This window comes from Betta splendens, chromosome 6 (assembly GCF_900634795.4).
Source record: "Betta splendens chromosome 6, fBetSpl5.4, whole genome shotgun sequence".
Classification (NCBI taxonomy): Eukaryota; Metazoa; Chordata; class Actinopteri; order Anabantiformes; family Osphronemidae; genus Betta; species Betta splendens.
Window position 1 is genome coordinate 104,898 of NC_040886.2, and position 22,133 is coordinate 127,030.

Below are 22,133 nucleotides of genomic sequence, written 5' to 3' on the forward strand. Positions count from 1 at the left end.
CAAATGTAAAAAACAGCAGGAGTCAAAGTTATTAAAACCCGCAAAGCCGCATCGACACAGTCTTGCGGGAGCAGCAGTTGAAATTGTTAAAACCAAGAAGCCGCATTGAAACCGTCGAGCGGCAGCAGTGACAACGCTGAGGAGGTCGAATCAGCTGACCACAATACGCTGTGATCAGCCCTCAGCCCAATCTACTCCGGCCTCCTTGCAGCCAACAAGCGCCAGCGATTGTGTGTCACCCCAACTGCTGGCACGCGACACCAACTGCTGTCAGTCCCACCTCCTCTCGATCAACGGTCCAGGTAAGAGCCGGCTCAGCTGTTCCTCTCTCTCTCTCTCTCTCTCTCACACACACACACACACACACACACACACACACACACACACACACACACACACACACACACACACACACACACACACACACACACACACACACACACACACACACAGAGACGCCTCACTGCTACGTGCGTTGTAAGTGGCAAGACAGGACTGGCGCTTAGACGCACCTGCATTTAGCCAGGCTCTCACCACGCCCCCACCACCTCCACCAATCGCCGTCACTCAGGCGAGTGGACGAGGAGGACCGTCACATCATGAAGTGATGAAGGAGTTCCTACGACCTGGAGATTTGCTGTTTTAGGGCTTACAGAGCTACAAGACAACACACAGGCTTTATGCCTCATCACGCTGACCCAGTCAATCTCAACAGAGACAATTCATCACGTTGCAGGTTTTTATTCTTCAGTTTTTTCATGTTAATGAGAGTTACTCATTTTTCATTTTTAATATATACCTAAAATTCCTAAAATCCTTATGAGGATAAATATAAACATCAAATACATTAAATGTGAAGAATAATTGGTATTTGGTATAAGCATATAAATATTTTTACCTAATTAAAAAGTTACCTTTATGATCTGAGGATATTACGTAACCAATTATCTTTTTATATTACACTCTTAACACAATTACCACCCGTTCGCATATATTGAGACCTTTATTGTGAAGGTGTATAATTTTTCCCGTTGGCCCGGAAGTGGTTCCTGTTTTTATTCGTGAGATGCGGTGTAGGTATCACAGCCATTCAAACCCGCAGTAGTTCAGAAACAGCTGATCTAACATCGTGACCTGCGTTTAAGGTAATTTTATTCACATTCTTAAAGCGCCCCTGCACGTTTTAACATGGTGAATGCGGATGAAATTGCCAAACTGTGCTACGAGCGTTTCAACCAGCTTCCGGGGAGAGGGAAGCCTGAGGCCGACAGAGAGTGGACCCTGCTGGCCGCCGTAGTCATGGTCCGCCGCGGCACGAGCTCTGACACAGGTGCTAATAGTTGCGTGCAATTGAAAAACTCCAGTGTTCAGGTGACGTCATTTGAAGGCGTCGTCATCTGAACTGTTCATTAGCTGTGTTGATAGAATAATAAGATTAAAAAAAATAATATATACATTTTTTAGCTAGGACATAGGTTCGTTAAATTGTGTAGGACATACAGTAATGTAACGTGTGATAAATTACATTCAAGATTTTTTTGATCTCTTACAGCTGAAAAAGATGTTGTTTCCTTGGGAACAGGAACCAAATGCATTGGACAGACGGCTATGAGTCCCAGCGGTATGTTATAAGTCGTGTTATTTTTTGAATATCGTTATAGATATTACACAACACTGCCACACTGTTTTCTTTTAAGTTTTGTTGTATTTTTACTTTTTTATTTAATTTTTAGATCAATTGAAGTGTAATAATTATTTTCTCCCTTATGTTTGTAGGCAATGTTCTCAATGACAGCCATGCAGAAGTTATTGCCAGAAGAGGATGCATCAGGTGTGTACGTATCCTTTTCTTCTGCTTTGTCTGTAGTTACTTATTCGTTTTGACACTGGCGCATATGGAGAAGCATAAGTTGGTGGTGCTGTTTGTGTTTGTAGGTACCTGATGCAGGAGCTATACAAGGCTGTGACTGGTGGGACCAGCTCTGTGTTTTGTGCAGCAGATCAGCGAGGGAAGTGGAAGCTTCAGCCTGGAGTTTCTTTCCACTTCTTTACCAGTCACACTCCCTGTGAGTCAATTATTCCTCCTGTGCTAGTATAGATGCACATTCATCATCAAGACAAGATCTACAAGATTTCAATCAAGCTGTCTGCTTTTCATACATTGTTTTGTGTTGAAAATGCTCTTTCTGGATTTTTTGTTTTTGAGGCAGCTTTTGTTCAAAAACAGCAGTTCTAAATCCTATAAGATGAAGTTTGGAATTGCTTCTGTACTACCAGGTGGTGATGCCTCCATTATCCCCATGACTGACAGTCTGTCTCAACCATGTCCCCCCGTTGCATCTGTAAAAGGCAGTGAAAACACCGATGTAGGAGCAAAGAGGAAAACTGAAGAACCAAGTGAAAGACAAAATACTAAGCTGCTCTATGTTGGAGACAAGGAGACCACAGGGACCAGACTCAAGGACCGAGGAGACACTAATCAGACCTGCCCTCCAGATTCATTTATGAGTCAACATCAGTTACTAAGTGCTTCCACTAAATCACCCTTGAAGACTGGTCCAAAACAGAATACACAGGATATTCACAGAACAGGGGCCAAGTGTGTCCCAGGGGTCCCAGCAGACCCTCTGCATGCTGGGATCAGGTACCACAGCACAGGGGTCCTTCGGGTGAAGCCTGGCCGAGGAGAGCCCACATTGTCTATGTCATGCAGTGACAAGCTAGCCCGCTGGACAGTGCTTGGCTTTCAGGGTGCGTTGCTGTCCCATTACCTGCAGGAGGCACTCTACTTCAGCACTGTGGTGGTTGGGAAGTGTCCATACAGCCAAGAAGTAGTACAGAGAGCTTTGATCACAAGGTGAAAAAAATCTAGGTTTTCCTGATAGTTGTTCTTTAAATTCTTTAACCTCTGTTTTGGTTTGAACCAAATATCTTGTTGCTCATTTAGCAGGTGTGGCTCTCTTTTGCTCATCAGGTGCTCCCATGTGTCACACCTTCCTGCTGGCTTCTCTGTGTGTCCACCACTACTGCTACAGTCCAGCTTAGAGTTCCCCTTCAGTCAGGCCCAGACCAAGCTCAGGCACCAGGGTGGAAAGGGACGCATTTCCCCCTGTGGGGCAAGTAAGTACTATCACACATCATTTGTTTCCCACTGTGTCCCATCCAGCATCTTAGAATGCAACATGGAGTATTGGGCTGGATGGTGCATAAATGTGCATAAAAAAGCAAGTGCTGCTAGTAAAGCCAGAGTGTGTTTTTTTTTAATGTATCTCTCACTCGTTGCTGACAGAAACAATTCCTAGTGAAAAGATTTTAGTAAGGACCTGCCCATTTGTGAAGTGTAAAACTTCTGAAACCAAAGACCTAAAACATGTCTACAGCCTCACGTTGCAGCTCTGGGAGGATTTGTTAGTGATCCATCAGCTATCGTGTTTAGGGACAGTGCAAAGAATAATAATGGTAACTAGATAAAGCATTTCCATAATGAAATGCACAGTGAATGCTGCCATGCTGAATGTATTCCTGGAGAATTGCTGAAATTAGCTGAAACACTTAAGGCAACTGAAAATAGCAGAAGCAAGTAAAGCACAAATGAATGCTTTTGAAGAGAATGAGTTGTTTAAACAGCTTAAAATGTTTGCAGAAGAAGCTGAAGCAGTTGACTTTCAAACTGCGGAAAGTTGAGAAAGATTTGCTAAAATTGAAATTGAAAGAACTGCTGAAAATACAGGAAGACACAATGTACCTAAATGTAACAGAAGCAGCTAAATTTTATTAATGAATTTAATACACCTCAAAGTAGCTGTAGAGGAAAAAGGTGCAGTGTGGTGGAAATTTCCCATAAAGAGGCAGATGAGAGAGTTGTCTTTTGTGTCATTTATTATAAAAATAAAGTAAAATAAAAATAATGGGGAAAGCAAATCAAAAACATGGATGTTGATCGTGCACATCAACAAACCAAAAACCAGCTGGGAGATCAGGGCACACACCACGAAGGTGTGATGCAAAGAGCCCATGATCCTCAAGGTGTCTCTGCCTTTTAACCCCTTTCCCTGGCTCTGGTGGAATGTCTCTCTGCACCAATAGAATTGTTCGTGCCATCTTATCTCACAGTGAGTGAGAATGTTTACATTCTCACTTATGCATCATCGTGTCTTGTTACCTAAAGGAAGGAACACCAAGCCTCGAAGACAAGATGCATTTGGTTTTACAGCTTTGGGTCTAGTGAGAAGTCAGATAGGATAGAGCCAGAGACCGGGGTGTAAAAGACAAACATAAACTATTAGTCAGTCAAATGGAACATCAGATGTTTACTGTGAACTTAATGTACGACAGGGCACAAGAGATTAGTTGTTTGTGTAAGAATGTTCAGTATTGCACCTAACCAGCACAGGATGACTGTGTTGGATAAGAAAAAGCACAAAGGCACAATTTTTCCCATTGCATGCAGCTTTGGAGGAAACGTGTGCAGGTAATTGCTAAACAGTAACAGAGTCTTAACTAGTCATAATAAACCAGTTAAGAGAAGAAATACTACTATTTTTAGCCAAGGATTTAAATTGGTGGTTTTATTTTGAAAGTGTATGGAAGGTGTGGGTAGTTGCTAAATTGTATAATAGACTCATTAACTACTCACAGTACACCAGTTGAAAGCAAATATTGCTATATTTAGCTAAAGATTTAGATTGGTTGTCTTATTTTGAAAGGGTATGAAGAAAACGTGCAGGTAATATTATTAAACTACAAAATTGTCTCATTAACTAGTCATATTTAACTAGTCAAAAACAAAATGTAAAACTTTTATTTTGAAAGTATTTGGAAGATGGTGTGTGGACAATTGCTAAATTGTAAAACAGTCTTACTAATTAGCAGTCATTACCCATTCAGAGGCATAAAAATGATTAGAAAAGCTGATAAATTAAATTGGTGCTTTTATTTTGAAATCATATGAATAAAGCATGTGTAAGTAATGGTTAAATTGTAAAATAGTCTAATTAACTACTCATAATAAACAAGTTAAAAGCAGAAATATTGTATTTTTAGCTAAAGATCTGGATAGGTTCTTTTATGTACCTGCACAGGCTTCTTTGATAAGCCATACAAAATCCACTTCTTTTGACATTTTGGAGCGTTCCCATGACTCTATGGGTAACATTTACACACACTGAGCACAGTAGAAGTGCATTTCCTCCTTTTTTCACATTTTGAGAATCCAATAGAGACGGACCTCCTCCAACTCTAAAACAGTTTCTCCCGTGTTGTCACAGATAAGTGACTCCTCCCTGCAAATCCTGAACCATCACCCCCACGATGATACCGAACCAAAACTGGACTTCCACCATTTCCCCCCTCTCACTCACCATGAACAGACAAGCATGGCAGTCCTCCCATAGAAATAGTTCAGTTCTTGGGTGTTTTAACCAACGGGTTACTTTATTTTAAACAGACTGGTGCCAGCAACACTGCCTCAGCATTTATACGTATGTGCATTTGAACAAACCATACCTGTGCTGCTGCAGAAACAAATCTCCAACATAACCAAGTATACCCCCTACCCAGGACATGGTGTATTTACCCTACTTCCATCAAGCATTTCATCTGCAAAGCCCAGCAAAAAGCTTCTGTCCTAAAACCCCCATACTTCTTAATTCACTCAGTAACCTATCCATTTCACATTAGAGTTTGAAGATAACAGTTGTTCCATGTTTTTCTCTTTCTAATATGGTAAGCTATAAAGGTGAACCGGCCATAAGAAAAAAGCATGTGTAAATATAAATTAAAAATTCAATTGTCTAAAAAGATTCTTAATGAGTATTGCACAGACAAAAAAAGGATTTCTACTGAAATGGTAAAGTTATTCCACAGGTGGTCTACATCCATCATACAGTGAGTGTTTAGTGTTTTATCCATCAGGAAACTCTGCCTTCATCTAAAACCCACACATGAAGAGAGATTCTTCACCCCAGGAATCCCCAGCACCAGCTCACTAGCCTCTGTAAATTAGATACCTGTAACAACTTCAGATACAGAGACATATTACTGTCAGGTTTATCAAAATGATACACGATGATCAAAAACATTACTAAAAAACATAACTAAAAGCAGTAAAAATAAGTTAGGTGAATAGATAATTTGAACCGATGCTTTGTTTGTTCCCTGGTATGCAACGCAGTGATTGCTCTGAATATAACAGACGTAGCACTTTAAAGCGTCCACCTTTTTTATTGTAGTACGGTTGCGTTACCACTGCACATTGGGTGCGTCCCCAACTAAGGATTTTTAATCCTGTAGCAAGCTGAAAAAAATCAGGGTGCTAGTCTCGTTCTAACCACCAGGTGCGCAAAGATGTGAGGTCTGACTGTTCATTTCTATCTGTGTCTGTACAGATAAATATCTGTTGTGTGGTGATTATTAAGCACAAAAAATGATGGCATGTTTATTGTATAATTAAATGTAGAGTAGTTCATTTTTAAATATTATAGACTCTTATGCGTCTTTGTCTACTAGTGCGCGCTAGTGTTTGTTGTTAATTGCCTTTACACAGTTCCCAGGCCAGTCGAGATACACAGTCCCTCCTCCAGCCAATCCAATACGACAATAAAAGTATAATAACATAAAATAGGAATCTATATGTAATTATCAATTTGTGTTATATATGTATTTTATATGTATCTCTGTACTTCTTCTGGTTTGTTGGTCATGAAGATAAAATACAAAACAAACCGGATTTTCCTTTCTCTTGATATGAGTGACAAACAGAATTCAAGTGTTGTTGTTTTTTCGACACAAGGCACGGAGTAGTTTTTAAAGTTGATTTTTCGTTTTGAGAAAAAAGCAGAGAACGAAGATGATGTGTCCAGATAGAGCTTAACCAGAAATGTATGCATGTGCAAATGCAGGCAACAAGAGAATCGGGGAAGTGGCGTTGCCGTCTGAAGTAGACAGTGATGTGACGTTCCAACGATTTGGTGCTGAGAAGCCAGTTATTCATAGGCAGATGACTTGGATGAAGTTGTCAATGTGCGCTAGTGTTTGGTATGAATTGCTGAAGTTGCTGCTGTCTTTATACAGTATGTCCTCGTGTTTAAGTACTGTGTCGGGTCCGTGTACGTTCTAACAGTTTGATTCCCCGCTCCAGAATAAAAGCTGGGAAAACGAGAAAACTAGTCGTTTTAGAAAGTTTTAGAACCGTCTAAACGTGCCAGTAACGCAGCGCACACAGTTGTTTGGGTTGGCTGTCATGGCAAAGTAGTTAGGACCACAGCTCTCAGTAAGTCCAGTAACTTTGTATTGTAACGAGAGATCCCCTCCACCACACATGCTGTAAGGTTTGCTCTTATGGTACACACATTAGACGCGCGGTGTACTGTGTTTGAAAATGATAGTCTCACTTTCTTACAACAACGACAGGAAGCCGGTGCTCAAGGGCAACTTAAGTAATGGATTTATATTTTCCTTTCCAGACATCATTGGCAGAAATCAAGCCGATTTCTGGTTGAGTTGTCCAGAAAATAAAATACAAAGAACATTGGTTTTCTTGTTTCTCTTTATATAAACAAAAAACTGAATTTAATCACAGCAGTGTGTTAAAAACGAATAAACGAGCTGAAAACGGTGTTTTCAAAACCAGACAAATAAATGGATTTAAAAGCCGTTACCCGTATTCTCATTTTGAGGGAAAAATGTGAAAATGAGTCGTTTTTTCGTTTTCCCAGCTTTTACTCTGGTGGGGAAATCAAACTGTTAGAACGTACAGGGAATGTGTTGCTCTGCTGCCCAGTTTTTGTTGATTGCACACATTAAGAGAAGAGACACACAGTGTGTTTCCAATTTATTTTGACTGTGCGTGCCATTGCAACTGAATGGGGGGCTAGGATGACTTAACGGAATTACACCAGAGGATGGCCCGGATTGAAGGGCTGACAAGTAACATCTCAGCTCGTTCGGATGATTTGCATCAGAGGATGACCCAGATGGAGGGACTGATTAGTGACATCTCATCCTGGATTGCAGGACTGACTAATAAGATCTCAGCTCGTTCGGAGGAAGTCAAGAGACAGATGGACAACATCTGTAGACAGACTGAACACTTGGTTACTATGGTGTCAGCCTTGTCTGACAGGCTTGAGGAGATGGAGGAGAAGGTTTCCACTTGTACTGTGTGCCACTGTCTGTGAGTGTGTTTTTGGTTTTGTACTGTTTTGTACTGCGAATTGCTTCCACTGTCGGACTAGCGTCGGTCAATCTGACTGCTGATGGGAAGTTTCCCCGTGGGACTAATAAAGGCATTCTATTCTATTCTAAACATGGCGTCTGATGTTGATTCAGTCGCTAAAGGAAACTTCACAGCCCTTCCCCCTACTTTGTATTGGCACAAAGACATGTTAACATCTTGTCACCACTAAGTCAACGGGTGTGAAATACTTTAGCTCCGAGACAAAGAAAAAGCTCCATGGGAGATCGGACAGCGTGATCAGCTGCACCTACGTAGGCTGTGAGACGCCAAAACCTTTCACTTCACTTTTTTTAAACACTTTTCTCATGGTTTTTCACACAGTTCTGGCAGACTACCACTGCTAACGTGTAGAGCATATTTTATGACAAAGATAACTAAATTGTATTAAACTCTCTCTGGGGTATGCCAGAACGCCAGGAGTCAGCAGATCTCTGGTTCATTAGTGAGGCAAGTTGTTTGTTTCTACATATATTGATTCTGCATGAGTAATAAGGATTGTTTTACACTTATTTAGTCGAAGACAAAACTCAAAAGAGATTGGACAATTCGCTCAGCTTCACCTAGTCTGTGGAACGCTCTCCCAGAGCACACGAGAACACCACAGACTGTGGACACTTTGTAAAAAACATATTTATTTACCGGAGCTTTCAAAGTTGGCAAAATCCAGAGTCGCTCCGATTTATTTGCGACATCTGATTCTCCCGCAGGAATAATATTATAATAAAATCGAATGCTGTACGTGGGAGCATGCACTCTGTCTGTCTATGCATACAGTACAGCTGTTATTTTGGTTTTGAACTGTCATAACTTGTAAATACTACTATACTAAATACTATAATTGTCTGCTAAATAATACAGGTAGCCAGCCCTATTAGTCATTTATTATCTTGTAGGCCAAAGTTTATACTGACGGGTCGAGACTGTTAAACAACACCCTAACCATTACACCCCCCAGGACGTTGTCACGTAACTCTATGTGGGCTCATATAACATGGTCATAGCACAGCGGCATAGGGGCCAGTGTGGGGGCTGATTGCCACCTATAGGCCAAAAATACGTAAAATGGAAATGGATCAACGTAAAGGCTGACACTTTTAAGTGCTATGACTTTAATGCACATTTTTAAAATAAAATTATGTCAGAGCAGCAGCACAAGCAAGACAAAAACAGTGTAAAATGTATTTATTTTATTTCAGCTATGCTTTCAAACTTTTATTTATTGATATAATGTAAGCTAAAGTAGTGTTTTCTATTAACAAGAGTTTTCCAGTTAAGCTGTGTTGTGAATATTCAACATCAGCATTTAGCATAAGCATTAGCAACCGCTAGCTGCTTTGCAAATTACATGAATCAAATAAATTGAAGTAAATGCGACATTAGCAATGAGACACAACTTGCATCAGCTGAAATGTGGTGACTTAAACGGCCTCTTCTTCAACTTCAGGGTCAGATTTGGGATCGTAGCTGTATGGTTGTACTACGCTACCAGACTACCTGGCTATTGTCGTGCAGTCCTGTAGTGGGTCTTCTTCTGTGGAGGATTACGTTGGATTGCATTCTCAATGTCGCACTCCTGCCACCTATTGTATCCTAACCGTGCGATGGCTTGTATCCATGAAGCAAATTTAAAAAAAAAAAAAAAAAAAAGGTATGTGCTTCCGCTCAGAGGTGTGGCGAGCAGCTTCGCTTGCTGATGGGGAGAGAAAACCACACATTGACAGGGGCAGTGTGGATGATCTAAAAGGTTTTATGGAATGAGAATTTACAGAGACCTTACTGAGACATTGAAGTCCAGTATTCTTTAGAGTGAAAGCTGTATGATCAGGGACCTTTAAACAGTAAAATAGTCGTATTAACTGGTCATAATAAACTAGTTAAAAGCAGAAATATTGTTATTTTTAGATCTAAATTGGTGTTTTATTTTGAAAGAATTTGGGGGATGTGTGTGTGCTTAATAGCTAAACTGTAAAATAGTAAGTAATATTAAGTAAGTAAGTAATATTAAGTAGCCACAATTATCCATTAAAAAGATAAAATAGTGCTATTTAAGCTAAAGATTTGGATTGGTGCTTTTGTTTTGAAAGGATATAGTGGAAGCCTGTGCAGGTAAATGCTAAACAGTATATTAGTCTAATTAACTAGACATAATAAACCAGTTGAAAGCAGAAATATTGCTGTTTTTAGCTAAAGATCAGGATTTGGGGCTTTTTTTCTGAAAGGATGTGGAGGAGCTGTGTATGCCTAATAGCTAAACTGTAAAATAGTATCATTAACTAGTCAAAATTACCCCTTCAAAAGCAAAAACAGTGCTAATTAAGCTAAAAATTTAGATTGGTGCTTTTATTTCGAGTGTGTGTGATTAACAAGAAAATAATTTCTCGTGAAATTACGTGGGAGAGTTTGTTCTGTTTTTGAGCTCAGCTCGAAACACACTGATAAGCTACTCATGTCAAAACATTAACTACGACAAAAAGTGGCAAAGGTTAAAAAGATGAACAAGATTGCAAGTTGTTACGTTAAAAAGTTGACCAACATGGAAAAGTTGACCAACGTTAAAAAGTTGACCAACATTGAAAGTTGACCAACATTGAAAAGTTGTCCCACATTGAAAAGTTGACCAGCATTAAAAAGTTGACCAACATTGAAAGGTTGACCCACGTTAAAAAGTTGACCCACACTGAAAAGGTGACCCAAATTGAAAAGTAAAAAGTTGACCAAGGGACATCGTTAAAGATCACAATAAATCTAAATAAGCTGATAAAAAGACTAAACTGATAAAAAGACTAAGCTGATAAAGGAAACAGGTAAGAAATCAAAGGAAAGGAACATGTAAACACACGCTGTGTATCAGGAGCTTGACTTGTCAATCAAACTGTTTCAGTTGATGTTCTCGTGGAGACAAAAGGCAGGAAAATCGGGCTAAACAGGCGTGTTCTAACTAAACCATAATAGTTATCACAAATATAATATATAATTTAATTTTACAAGTCCCAAGGCTTCAATAATCAAATGGTGTGAATTTTGTGTTTGAGGAGCAAAGACTGTGGCCACAATCGCAATTTCCAAATGTTTCTCCCAAACGTCTGCCGAAAATTATCATTAGAGTTAATGGGAGAAATTCAGGATCTCTCTGCGCCTTTTTAGACTGATGTCTTAGGCAGCCACGTTATTAGAAAGTAGACAAGTATGCCTACAATTTAGTGAAAGAAATACGTTGATTGAAACAAAATTGTGGCTGTGACGAGTTAAAGACAGAAGTTCTTTCCTAAAAAAACGAGTTCTCGCAGTCTAGCTGTGACATCACAGACACTCGGGCTCTTGCAATGCAAAATTTTAACTAAAATTTAACAAAAAACACCCGATATTTAAACGCTCACAAGTTGAAAAGTATAGAAGATATGAGGACGCCAATTTACACAGATAAAGTTGAAAGACGATAGACGCTTTTGAAGTTGAAATGACGTTTCTACCCCAAAATATGACGATGACAGACGATGACAAAAAGTTAAACGATGATTCCCATAAACAACCATTATAAAAAAAACAATGAAAAAAGTTAAATAACGTTAGTTAAGCTGAAAACGTGAAACGTAATAGCCCCCATCTCCTAGGGATGACACACGTTTAGGAAGTTTAACGAAACGGGTGAAATTTTTATAAGAAAATGTACAGTGCATGTTCCATGCTGAAAGATTTGCAGAAGAATTGCTTTAAGTAGTTCAAACATTGAAAACAGCTAGAATTGAATGCATAGCAGAATATATCTAAAGATTTGTTTTGCATATATTCTTTTTCAAATACTTTCATGCAAAACATTTGAATTAAAATATTTTTAACATTGCCATAATCAGGAAAAAAATTAAAAATAAATAAAACTAAATTTATGTGAAGGAAAACCATATATTTATATTAAGACAAGTATGCATAAATATAACACAGAAAGGAATCAAACCTCCTGCTGGTCTCCTGCTTAAGAGCGGTGAGAAGTCGCCTGGTCTCCTGCAGGAGTGAGAACCCCATCGTCCCAGACAGCAAGTCGTCAGGAGTTGCTGAGTGAGCGCGATGCTGTGAGAGAACGCGAGACTCCACAAGAACAGCACGAGAAATTCAACAAGGCGGCGCAATACCAGTAGTAAACAACAGCGCGACAAACTATCTGCCAATTTAAATAAATAAATAACTGCCTCATTCTACGGAAAACAATCAATCTTACCATTCTGTATAACACCGAAGAAAGTTTCGAGTACATCGACGAGTGCTTCGAGCGTCTGGTAATGGGGAAAAAGGACACGGCTCCAAACAAGAGGTCCCGTCCATCTGACTCACCTGAGTCACCTGAAGCTAGCTCGGTGGACAAAAACATCACGGACATCCTGGAGTCCATAGAGGAAAAAAATATCAAGCTTCGACGCGTGTCTGGCACTAGAGGAACTCCTCCACAAAGAGTTTATGACCCTCCGCAACTCCCTGGAATTTAGCCAGCAGCAGGTGGTTTCTCTCGCCACCGAGAACGAGGCCCTGAAGGGAACGGTGCAGTCCCTGACGGAGGATGTGGCTCAGCTAGCGGCCGAAAATAAAAAAAATAAAAGAAGGCATCATCGACCTGCAGGCCCGCAGCATGAGGGACAACCTGGTGTTCTCGGGGATTCCAGAACAGGTGGAGGAAAACGCGGAAACCACCGTTAAAACCTTTCTTAAACAACAGATGAAGATTCCAGTGGAAGTTGTCGACAAGATGGCGTTTCACCACTCCCATCGACTCGGAGGAAGATGACCTGATGGCCAGCGCCCTCGACCCATCGTTGCCAAGTTTCATGACTTTAAGCAGAAGGAACTGGTTAAGAGCCGGGGCAGACAGCTGAAGGGAACCGACTTTAGCGTCAATGATCAGTTCCCCAAGGAGATCCTCGAGCGCCGCTGCCGACTGTTCCCCATCCGTAAAAAGTTCATGGCAAAGGGCTTCAGGGCTGTCATCAGCGTCGACAAACTGTACGTCAACGGAGAGCTCTACCGGGACCGGGAAGCAACTCCGTGGCTGTACTAGCAGGTGGTATGTAACAAAAATGGTTTAATATGAAAGGTTTGTTAAAAAATAATAGATGCAATGCAACTAAGTGGTATAACTTTAGATCCAGTATTCAAACTCGTTCCCTCGCAGATGTTTGATGGAAATGTTTTTTTTGTCATTCTAATGTCACTCACCCACTCACTTTGCAAAGCGCTCATCATGCTTAATCACTCACTTCCCTTTCACTTTAATTTTCCTTCTCTTTATTTTTTTTTTCTTCACCTACTTTCACTCCACACTGTGTACATCCTTCTTTTCTCTATTCTTCTTCCACATAGTCAGCCAGCTATGTAGCCCTCCAGTAGCCACACACAAACATCTACTGCACAGGGGAAACACGTGCACATATATAGATAACAGACAACTCAGAATACACAAGTACTCATGTTCAGTCACACACCTAAAGTCTGTCACACCACATACACACAAGACTATTGATCCACAGCGGTCAGGTAAGATATGACACCACTGAAGATTGTCACTTGGAATGTATGTGGAATCAATAAGAAGGAGAAACGATTTAAAATATTTAACCCCTACAAGCAGACATTACTTTACTACAGGAAACACATATTCCTAAAACTATATATTACACTCTGGCATCAACAGAGTTCCCACATGGTTACTTAGCCGGTTACAAACAAAAAGGGGGCGCCATCCTGATAAATAAAAAGATTAACTTTACTCATAACGATACCATTGTAGATCCAAAAGGGAGATATATAATCATGAATATCTTGATAGGAAACATTGAATATTGCATAGCTAATGTGTATGGCCCTAATGTTGAAGACCCCTCTTTCTTTCACAGTTTCTTCACATCATTGTCTGCTCACTCTGGTTCCAAACTTATAGTAGGAGGGGACTTTAATTTAGTATTTAACCCAGAGTTCGACAGGCTAAGCAAAGCTGTGAGCAACAGGAACTGGCAATCAGTACCGACCTTAAAACAGTACATGGATGACGGTCTCTGTGACACATGGCGTTCTCTTCATCCTACATCCAGGGAATACACCTTCTTCTCGCCAGTTGACCACTCACTCCGGTATAGATTATATTTTAGTAAATAACTCAGTCTTACAAGATGTCTCTGACACCAATATTCATTCTATCACAATCAGTGATCATGCACCAATGTCCATTTCATTGATTAAGACAGTCACACCATCAAGCAGGAATTGGAGGTTTAATACATTATTACTCAATGATCAAGACTTCATCAGTTATGTCAGGAGAGAATGGGCAACCTTTATAGAAATCAACAATACACTGGGAACCTCACCCTGTGTTCTTTGGGAGACTGGGAAGGCAGTTATGCGTGGTAGAATTATTTCATATTCATCACACAAGAAGAAAAAGGACATGCTACTTGAATTAGAATTAGAGCAAAAAATAAAATCTCTAGAGATTAAATATGCTGCCTCACCAACCAATGATAGAATCCTAGAAGACCCAAGGAATCTAAAGCTGAAATTAAATAATATAATTGATTGCAAAACTCAGTTTCAGATAGATCAATTACGCTTAAATTTTTAGCTAACCAATTAAAAAATAAAAAGAGAAAAAAATCATCCACTCAATAACTAATAAGAAAGGCAATATTACTTGTGATGCCAATGAAATAAATGATACCATTAAAAACTTTTACCAAGAGTTATATACGTCCCAAATAGATCCATCCACATCAGCCATAGAGGAGTTTGTGAAGAACAGTCCACAACTCTAGACTCATTGTTATCTTTGGCAGAACTACATGAAGCTCTGCAGGAGATGCCAAATAAAAAAGCTCCAGGGCCAGATGGATTCCCAACTGAATTTTATAAAGAGTTCTGGTCCATGCAGGCACCCAGATTTTACAAAATGGTAGTTGAAATTAAAAAACAGCATTCATTACCCACAAATATGAATTCTGCCTTCATAAGCCTGCTCCAAAAACCAGGAAAAGACCCTACACTCCCATCAAGTTATAGACCAATTTCACTAGTAAATGTAGATCTAAAAATAGTGTGTAAAGCACTTGCTAGAAGATTAGAAAAAATCACTCCATATATAATTCACTCTGACCAAACAGGTTTCATTAAAGGTAGACAGTCAACAAACAATATGAACAGATTAATCAACTTAATTGATTATGTCACCACCCATAAACTAGAGTCAGCCATCGTCTCCTTAGATGCAGAAAAAGCTTTCGATAGAGTAAACTGGAAGTTTCTTTTAGCCACTCTGCACAAATTCGGCATTGGGAAATCATTCATAGACTGGATCCAAATATTATACTGCTCAGCAAACGCCAGAGTCAGAACAAAATAAACAAAAAAACACAAAAAAAACAGATTTCACCAAGGTTTAATCTGCATAGAGTGACAAGACAGGGCTGCCCACTTTCCCCATCACTATTTGCAATATTTATTGAACCTCTAGCCGCAGCAATAAGACAGCATGAAGGAATTACTGGAATATTGACCAAATCGGTAAATCATAAAATAAGTTTATATGCTGACGATGTGTTACTGTTTCTCCTGGAGCCACAGACGTCTCTTCCTACAACTATCAGCCTCATAGATGAATTCTCAGGACTTTCAGAGTACTCTATTAACTGGACCAAATCTATAGTGCTACCACTTAACCTTAAGGTGACTAACATCTCTTCTACCACACTCCATTCAGGGAACATTAATACTTGGGCATTGAATTGTTGTCTAGGCTATGAGAGCCTATTGATCTAAACTACAATCCATTATTAAAACAAATAGAAGCCAACCTCAAAAGATGGCAGTCCTTACCCATTTCACTTTGAAGAATTGCCACCATAAAAATGATGATTCTGCCAAAAATTAATTACATATTCTCAATAATTCCAACTCAGCTAGCCTAGGTGTGGTTTAAGACATTAGACTCCTACATCTCACAGTTTTTGTGGAAAACCAAGCAACCACCAATTAGTTTAAAAACTCTTCAAAAATCCAGACGCTGCGGCGGCCTAGAACTACCTAACTTCCACCACTATTTTCTTGCCAAGAGACTGAACCATGTCCACAAATGGATAAAACCCATGCCAGCAGACTCCTTGTTAGGGAAATTGTTAGTTCTCTTTGTAAATCTTAAATAAAGCAGACACAATCAGTTGAGACCTTCTTCAGGATTTTACTTGCAAGGAGTGAGCAGTTTACAGCAAAGGCAACTTCCTCTCACTGAAGAGAAGACAAGGATTCAGCTCATAATATGAATTGCATTCTGGGAGGTGCATAGTCAAACAGAACGTGGGAAATATTTCCTGCACAAAGCAAGCATTGGGCTCATCAGATAAGGATGCTACACACTGGTACTCCCTATTTGTAGCAGAGCAGAAGGGAGAAAACTTCAAGGCTATAGCACAGCCAACAAGGCTTCACCAAAATATGTTTCAATGATTAAATGCAGTATTTTTCCAACACTCCTCATGGTTAGACATTGAACAAACATTTTGCGGAAATATTAAAGTTGCAGATCTACCATTTATGAGCACCAAAATCAAACATCATAGTTGTTACCAGAGCATTAGCATAAAAGCATCTCTGACAGCCTGGTGGGATTTTCTTAAAATTAATCGGTCTTCGCTTACTCTTTGCCAAAACACACCTCTCCGGAACAATCCAGACATCATACAAAACAAAAGGCAATACACTCCAACTCCAACTTGGCATATCAAAGGGATAACACATCTGAAACGTGTTTTCACAAGAGACAAGTTTACCTGTTTTGAAGAATTGGGGTCCCATTATGAAATCACTAGTTCCAATTTCTTAGAATACCAACAACTAAAGTCAATACTAAATGCAAAAAGTAAGAATACTCCTATCCACATGCAACCGCCACCAGTAATAGAGCGATTTATTAATATATCAGGGAAAAAGACAGTATCCAAAATCTATATCTTAATTTTCAATGTAGATCAGACAGTGAGCCTTCCGATCTCTAAATGCGAAACTGATCTCAACATCACCACTAATTACACGTTCTGGAATAATAATGTATGTTCTAATTTATTCAGAATGACAAAAAATACAAATGAACAACTAATACAATATAAAATTCTTCATAGAACTCACTATACAGGACAAAGGATGTTCCAAATGGGTCTCACAAACTCAAACATTTGCCCTCACTGTACAGATAACACAGCAGATAGATTCCTACATGCATTCTGGTCATGTTCACCTGTGCAGCAATTTTGGCAAAGAGTATGTGAACACCTGTCAACCCAGTTAAGCTGTCCAATCCCAGCAGCCCCTGCACTTTGTCTTCTAGGAGATCTACTGTAAGTGGGCTTGATGTAGAGACAAACTCATCACACACACTTCTTTCTGCCCTCTGTGTCGGCAAAGAAAATCATCCTTATGAACTGGAAAACTAAAAATAAATTAAGCATTACTCAGTACCTGAACACCTTGTTAGATTACACCACCTTAGAGACATTGTCTGCTTCATCAAATTACCAAAACTATACTCTGATTGATTCCATTTCCAGGTAAGGATGCGTGGTGCTCGGGTGCTGCGTCATGTCTGACAACAGTGGTGGTGGGGTGACTGGTGGTTGGGGGTACCTGCCTACCTAAGGAACCGGGACAACGGGACTGGTGGATTCTGGGCTGGCCGAATGGGTCCCCTGCGGCAGGGGTGTGGTGGCTGCTGAGACTGACGGTCCTGTGCCGCAGTAGGGCCATTTTGAGGGTTGGCGTGTGCCTGTCTCCTGGGAGTGGAGGCGGGCCTCCCTGCCAGTGTGCAGGGAGCGGACCTGGGGGTGGAGACCTGGGTGACCTGTGTCCGGGGGAGTCCCTCCGGGGGTGCCTGCCTGCGCCCAGAGGGGTGTCTCTTCCCTGGGGCGCTGCCCCTGCTCGGGTGGGGCGCTGCCTGCCCTAGCAGTCCGACGTCCTCTGGTAACTGCTCGGGCCTGTTGGGGGGGGTTGGCGGACTACTCAGGCTACAACCTTCATTGGGCCCTGGGCGGAGATTGGCCCTCAATGCACAACCGCAGAGTATGTGTGTAGGTTTGAGTGTAGCACTACACGGGGCGAGCATGGGCATACTTGAGCGAGAGAATGGGTAAGTGTGAAAGAAGGGTGAGGATGGCTCTGGCTGTGCTGCGTGTGGTGCCTGGGCAGTAGTACTGCGGTCCCTGGGTCTCGGCTGTCTCTTCCTGGCTGGGGGTTGTGGGCGGCGGTGGGATGGGTAGCAGAGCCAGTCGGGAACCTGGCTCTGCAGACCCTGGTGCTCTGCTTCCCAACTATATTTCTCCACATTCATTCACTTAGGTCTGCAAGGGGCGTTCTGCTGATGGAGGGACCGGGGCTACCAGGAAATGGTTCCGTCCCTCCCAAGTGGGATGCTCTGCAGTTTTAATTGCATTAGTCATACACACTCGTCCAGGAATCTGGGGGCTCCTTCCGGGGGGGCCAGTGGACGGAGCCTTCACATTGATGGTTGAACCAACTGTTGTCACCTTCTCACCCAGCTGCTTGGCAATTCTCTTGTAGCCCATTCCAGCCTTGTGTAGGTCCACAATCTTGTCCCTAACATCCTTGGAAAGCTCTTTGGTCTTGGTCATGGTGAATAGTTTGGAATCTGGATTGAGTGATTGCTTCTGTGGACAGGTTTCTTTTATACAGGTAACGAGCTGAGAGGGCTGCCAATGTCAGCCTGTTACCTGTATAACATCCCCCTGGGAGATAAAGATCTTGCTTACAGATAGGGGATCAAATACTTATTTCCTTCATGGAAATTCAAATTAATTTATAACTTTTTTTGTAACGCATTTTTCTGGATTTCTTTTGTCATCGTTGCCTCTCACTGTTCAAATAAAATACAATACAAAATCAGCTGGGGTTCAAATATTTTTTTCCCTCACTGTAACTCAGTTTTTTTGAAGGAAATCAATGTAGTTAAGAACTGAATACATAAACACGCCTGTGTGGCGGAAATTTTACATAAAGAAGTAGATGAGAGAGAGTTGTCCTTTTGTGCGATTTATTGAAATAATAAAGAACATAAAAATAATGGGGAAAGCAAATAAAAAGCATGGATGTTGATCGTGCACATCAACAAACCAAAAACCAGCTGGGGAGATCAGTGCACACACCACGAAGGTGTGATGCAAAGAGCCCACGATCCTAAAGTTGCTTCTGCCTTTTAGCTTCTCTGTCCGACTAGGGTGGAATGTCTTTCTAACCCAATCAAATTACACGCACCATCTCCTCCCTGTCGCAGTGTGTGTGAAGATTTTTACTTTCTCACACCTGCATTGCTGACGTCCAACTATCTGTGAGAAAGGAGCACCAAGTCTCAACAGACAGAGACACAACTCCCCGACCTTGGGTTTGGGAGCTAGAGTTGAGAGTCTATCAGGCAGAGACAACCATTGAACAATGTAGGTCAAATGTCAAATGCATACAATAAGACAAAACATAAGATATTAATTGCAGAACATAAGTCATAAATCATATAATAACTGCATAGAAATAAGGAAGAGACATAGAAATAAGGAAGAGACAATTTTTGCCATAACACCTGCAATGGGAATCAAAACTAGATCTACTCCTAAGTCAAGGACTTATACCATTGAGCCACAGGATATGAGTGGTGGATAAGAAAAAGCTGAAGCAGTTGAAACATTTTCTACCAAAGCTAATGATTTGACTTATGCTTTAATTCTGAAAGGATTTGGAGGATGTGTCTGCTTAACTGGTAAAGTTAAAACAGTGTCAGTAACTATCCAGTCAAAGGCAAAAACATGCTAATAAGCAATTGGATTGCTTTTATTGTAAAAAAAATCTTCTAATTAACTATTTGTAATTAATCAGTACATTAATTGAATTAATTGAACATTACTGAAACTACCTGATGAGTTGAATGTATAGCTGGTCAGCTCTGCAAAGAAAAAGTTGCAGCTGAATGTGCACAAATAAAATAAAAGCAGTTTGATTTCTGTGTTTGTTTTGCACATGGCTACACTTCTGTAAATACTTCTTTTGAATTTTGTTGAAAGACCTGTTGTAGTCCGGTTTCACACCAGGATCTCCTGCATCAAAGTCATACTCTTTTGCCATTCAGCCACATTGGTTAAATCACTGCTCAGAGGAGCAGTATACTTACTACTTGGAAAAACTGAAAATTTCTAATCTATAATATAGCTGAACATTGGTAATACATTAAGCATATATGTCAATTTATCTGGGAAATACATACATTTTTATAATGTGATTGCATATGCATGAGTCAGATGAGAGTTAAACCTGGATCTCCCACTCCAGAGTCAAGAACTTGCGCCATTGAGCTACAGGATATAATAAGTGAAAGACAAGTTAGCTGAAGAGCTATTTCATTAAACAAAGACTTGAATGTTGCAACAGTCTCAAAGGTGTGAACCTAAAACAAATGTGAATATTTTAATACAGAACCTGGCATCCATCATTGCAATGGTCACTCCTTCTCACACCAGTTTCTGTTAGGGTGCATTCCCCATAATGCACTGCGCTCTGATTTTGCATATAATGCTAAATGCTGTAATATTGAGTTTGCTCATCAAGAAAAGCTTAAGCATTTTAAAGAATAACTAAAAGTGGTGAATACTAATAAAGTATAGCTGAATTGCTGTATCTAAGAAAAAAACTAAACTGAACAGGCATTAGAAACTAGTAAGATCAAACACCAACATACTTTCATAAACAAATGTGAAAATGCAATTATCACAAGCTGCAGCTTACAAATGTGTACTTGCAAAAACACCAAATCTTCAACGTCAATCTTGGAAGGGTCACTCGTTTTCACACCAGTTTCTGTTAGGGTGCCACAATTGTTCACAATTTACTAACCATAATGCATTGTGATATAATTTGTATACAATACTGAATGCTTTAATGTTGACTTTACTTTGAGTTTACTTTACTTTGCGGACCTAATTAGATGCAGACGGAAGAACTTTAATAATAAAGATTAGAAAAACATTGCATTCACTGTGATAAAGATTACAACAACTAAACTGTGATAATAATAGGAGATTCAAAATCTCAATACAGTGAATGCTTTGCAGCATTCATAGTTACACATGTTATAATTAACATTGCCGGGAGCTGAGTTGTGATATATAGAGGTAAATATTAATTATATGCCTATAATGCATTTTTTAAATTATATCTGTACATATATTTCAGCCATCAGTTGGTGTAATGTGGCTGAACAGCCGCTAGATGTCACTGCTAATGGCTACAAACATGGAGTCACCAAGAAGGACCTGGGCACAGCTAAAGCCAGGTACAGTTAAACAGGCTTGTTCTTTTCAATTCAGTCATTTATCAGTACAGAATATTTAAATTGATATTTCTGTATTTAAATGTCATTAGGTCTCTCCTGTGTAAACTGGAGCTTTTCCGCTCCTTCCTGTCCTTGGCGTCAGTCACAGATCCGTCAGCGCTCCCCGACTCCCTCAGGTAACAAACCATAGGCCAGAGTGAACAACAAAGATGGAGTCCTGGTGTGCAGTGTGTGTGTGTGTGTGTGTGCGTGTGCGCGATTTGTGACGGTTAGGATAAGGGGCTAGGGAAGGCATTATGTGAAACGTGTGTGTGTGTGTGTGTGTGTGTGTGTGTGTGTGTGTGTGTGTGTGTGTGTGTGTGTGTGTGTGTGTGTGTGTGTGTGTGTGTGTGTGTGTGTGTGTGTGTGTGTGTTTTTCCTTCGATGTGGGGACCATAAACCATGTTTTTGCTATCAAGGTGAGGACATTGTAACAAGTCCAAAAGCTTTTTTAATGGTCAAGATGTGATTTTAGGACTGAGGTTAGAATTGAGTTTGTGATGG

General features: G+C 40.3%; 1 protein-coding gene across 2 annotated transcripts in view; it reads left to right on the forward strand.

Moving 5' to 3' along the window:
- The first annotated feature begins 479 nt into the window (after positions 1–479).
- The window catches only part of adat1 (adenosine deaminase tRNA specific 1), a 30,139-nt gene continuing 8,485 nt past the window's right edge, over positions 480–22,133 (forward strand). The window contains exons 1-9 of one of the 2 annotated variants that reach the window (XM_029152747.3): positions 493–736; positions 1,170–1,330; positions 1,553–1,621; positions 1,777–1,831; positions 1,936–2,066; positions 2,278–2,857; positions 2,975–3,120; positions 21,491–21,590; positions 21,680–21,766. In XM_029152747.3, coding sequence (XP_029008580.1) covers positions 681–736; positions 1,170–1,330; positions 1,553–1,621; positions 1,777–1,831; positions 1,936–2,066; positions 2,278–2,857; positions 2,975–3,120; positions 21,491–21,590; positions 21,680–21,766 — 1,385 coding nt within the window. In that variant the 5' untranslated portion in view covers positions 493–680. Of the gene's footprint in view, positions 737–1,169; positions 1,331–1,552; positions 1,622–1,776; positions 1,832–1,935; positions 2,067–2,277; positions 2,858–2,974; positions 3,121–21,490; positions 21,591–21,679; positions 21,767–22,133 lie in introns of both variants that reach the window. The other variant, XM_041071271.2, reaches the window with a different exon arrangement.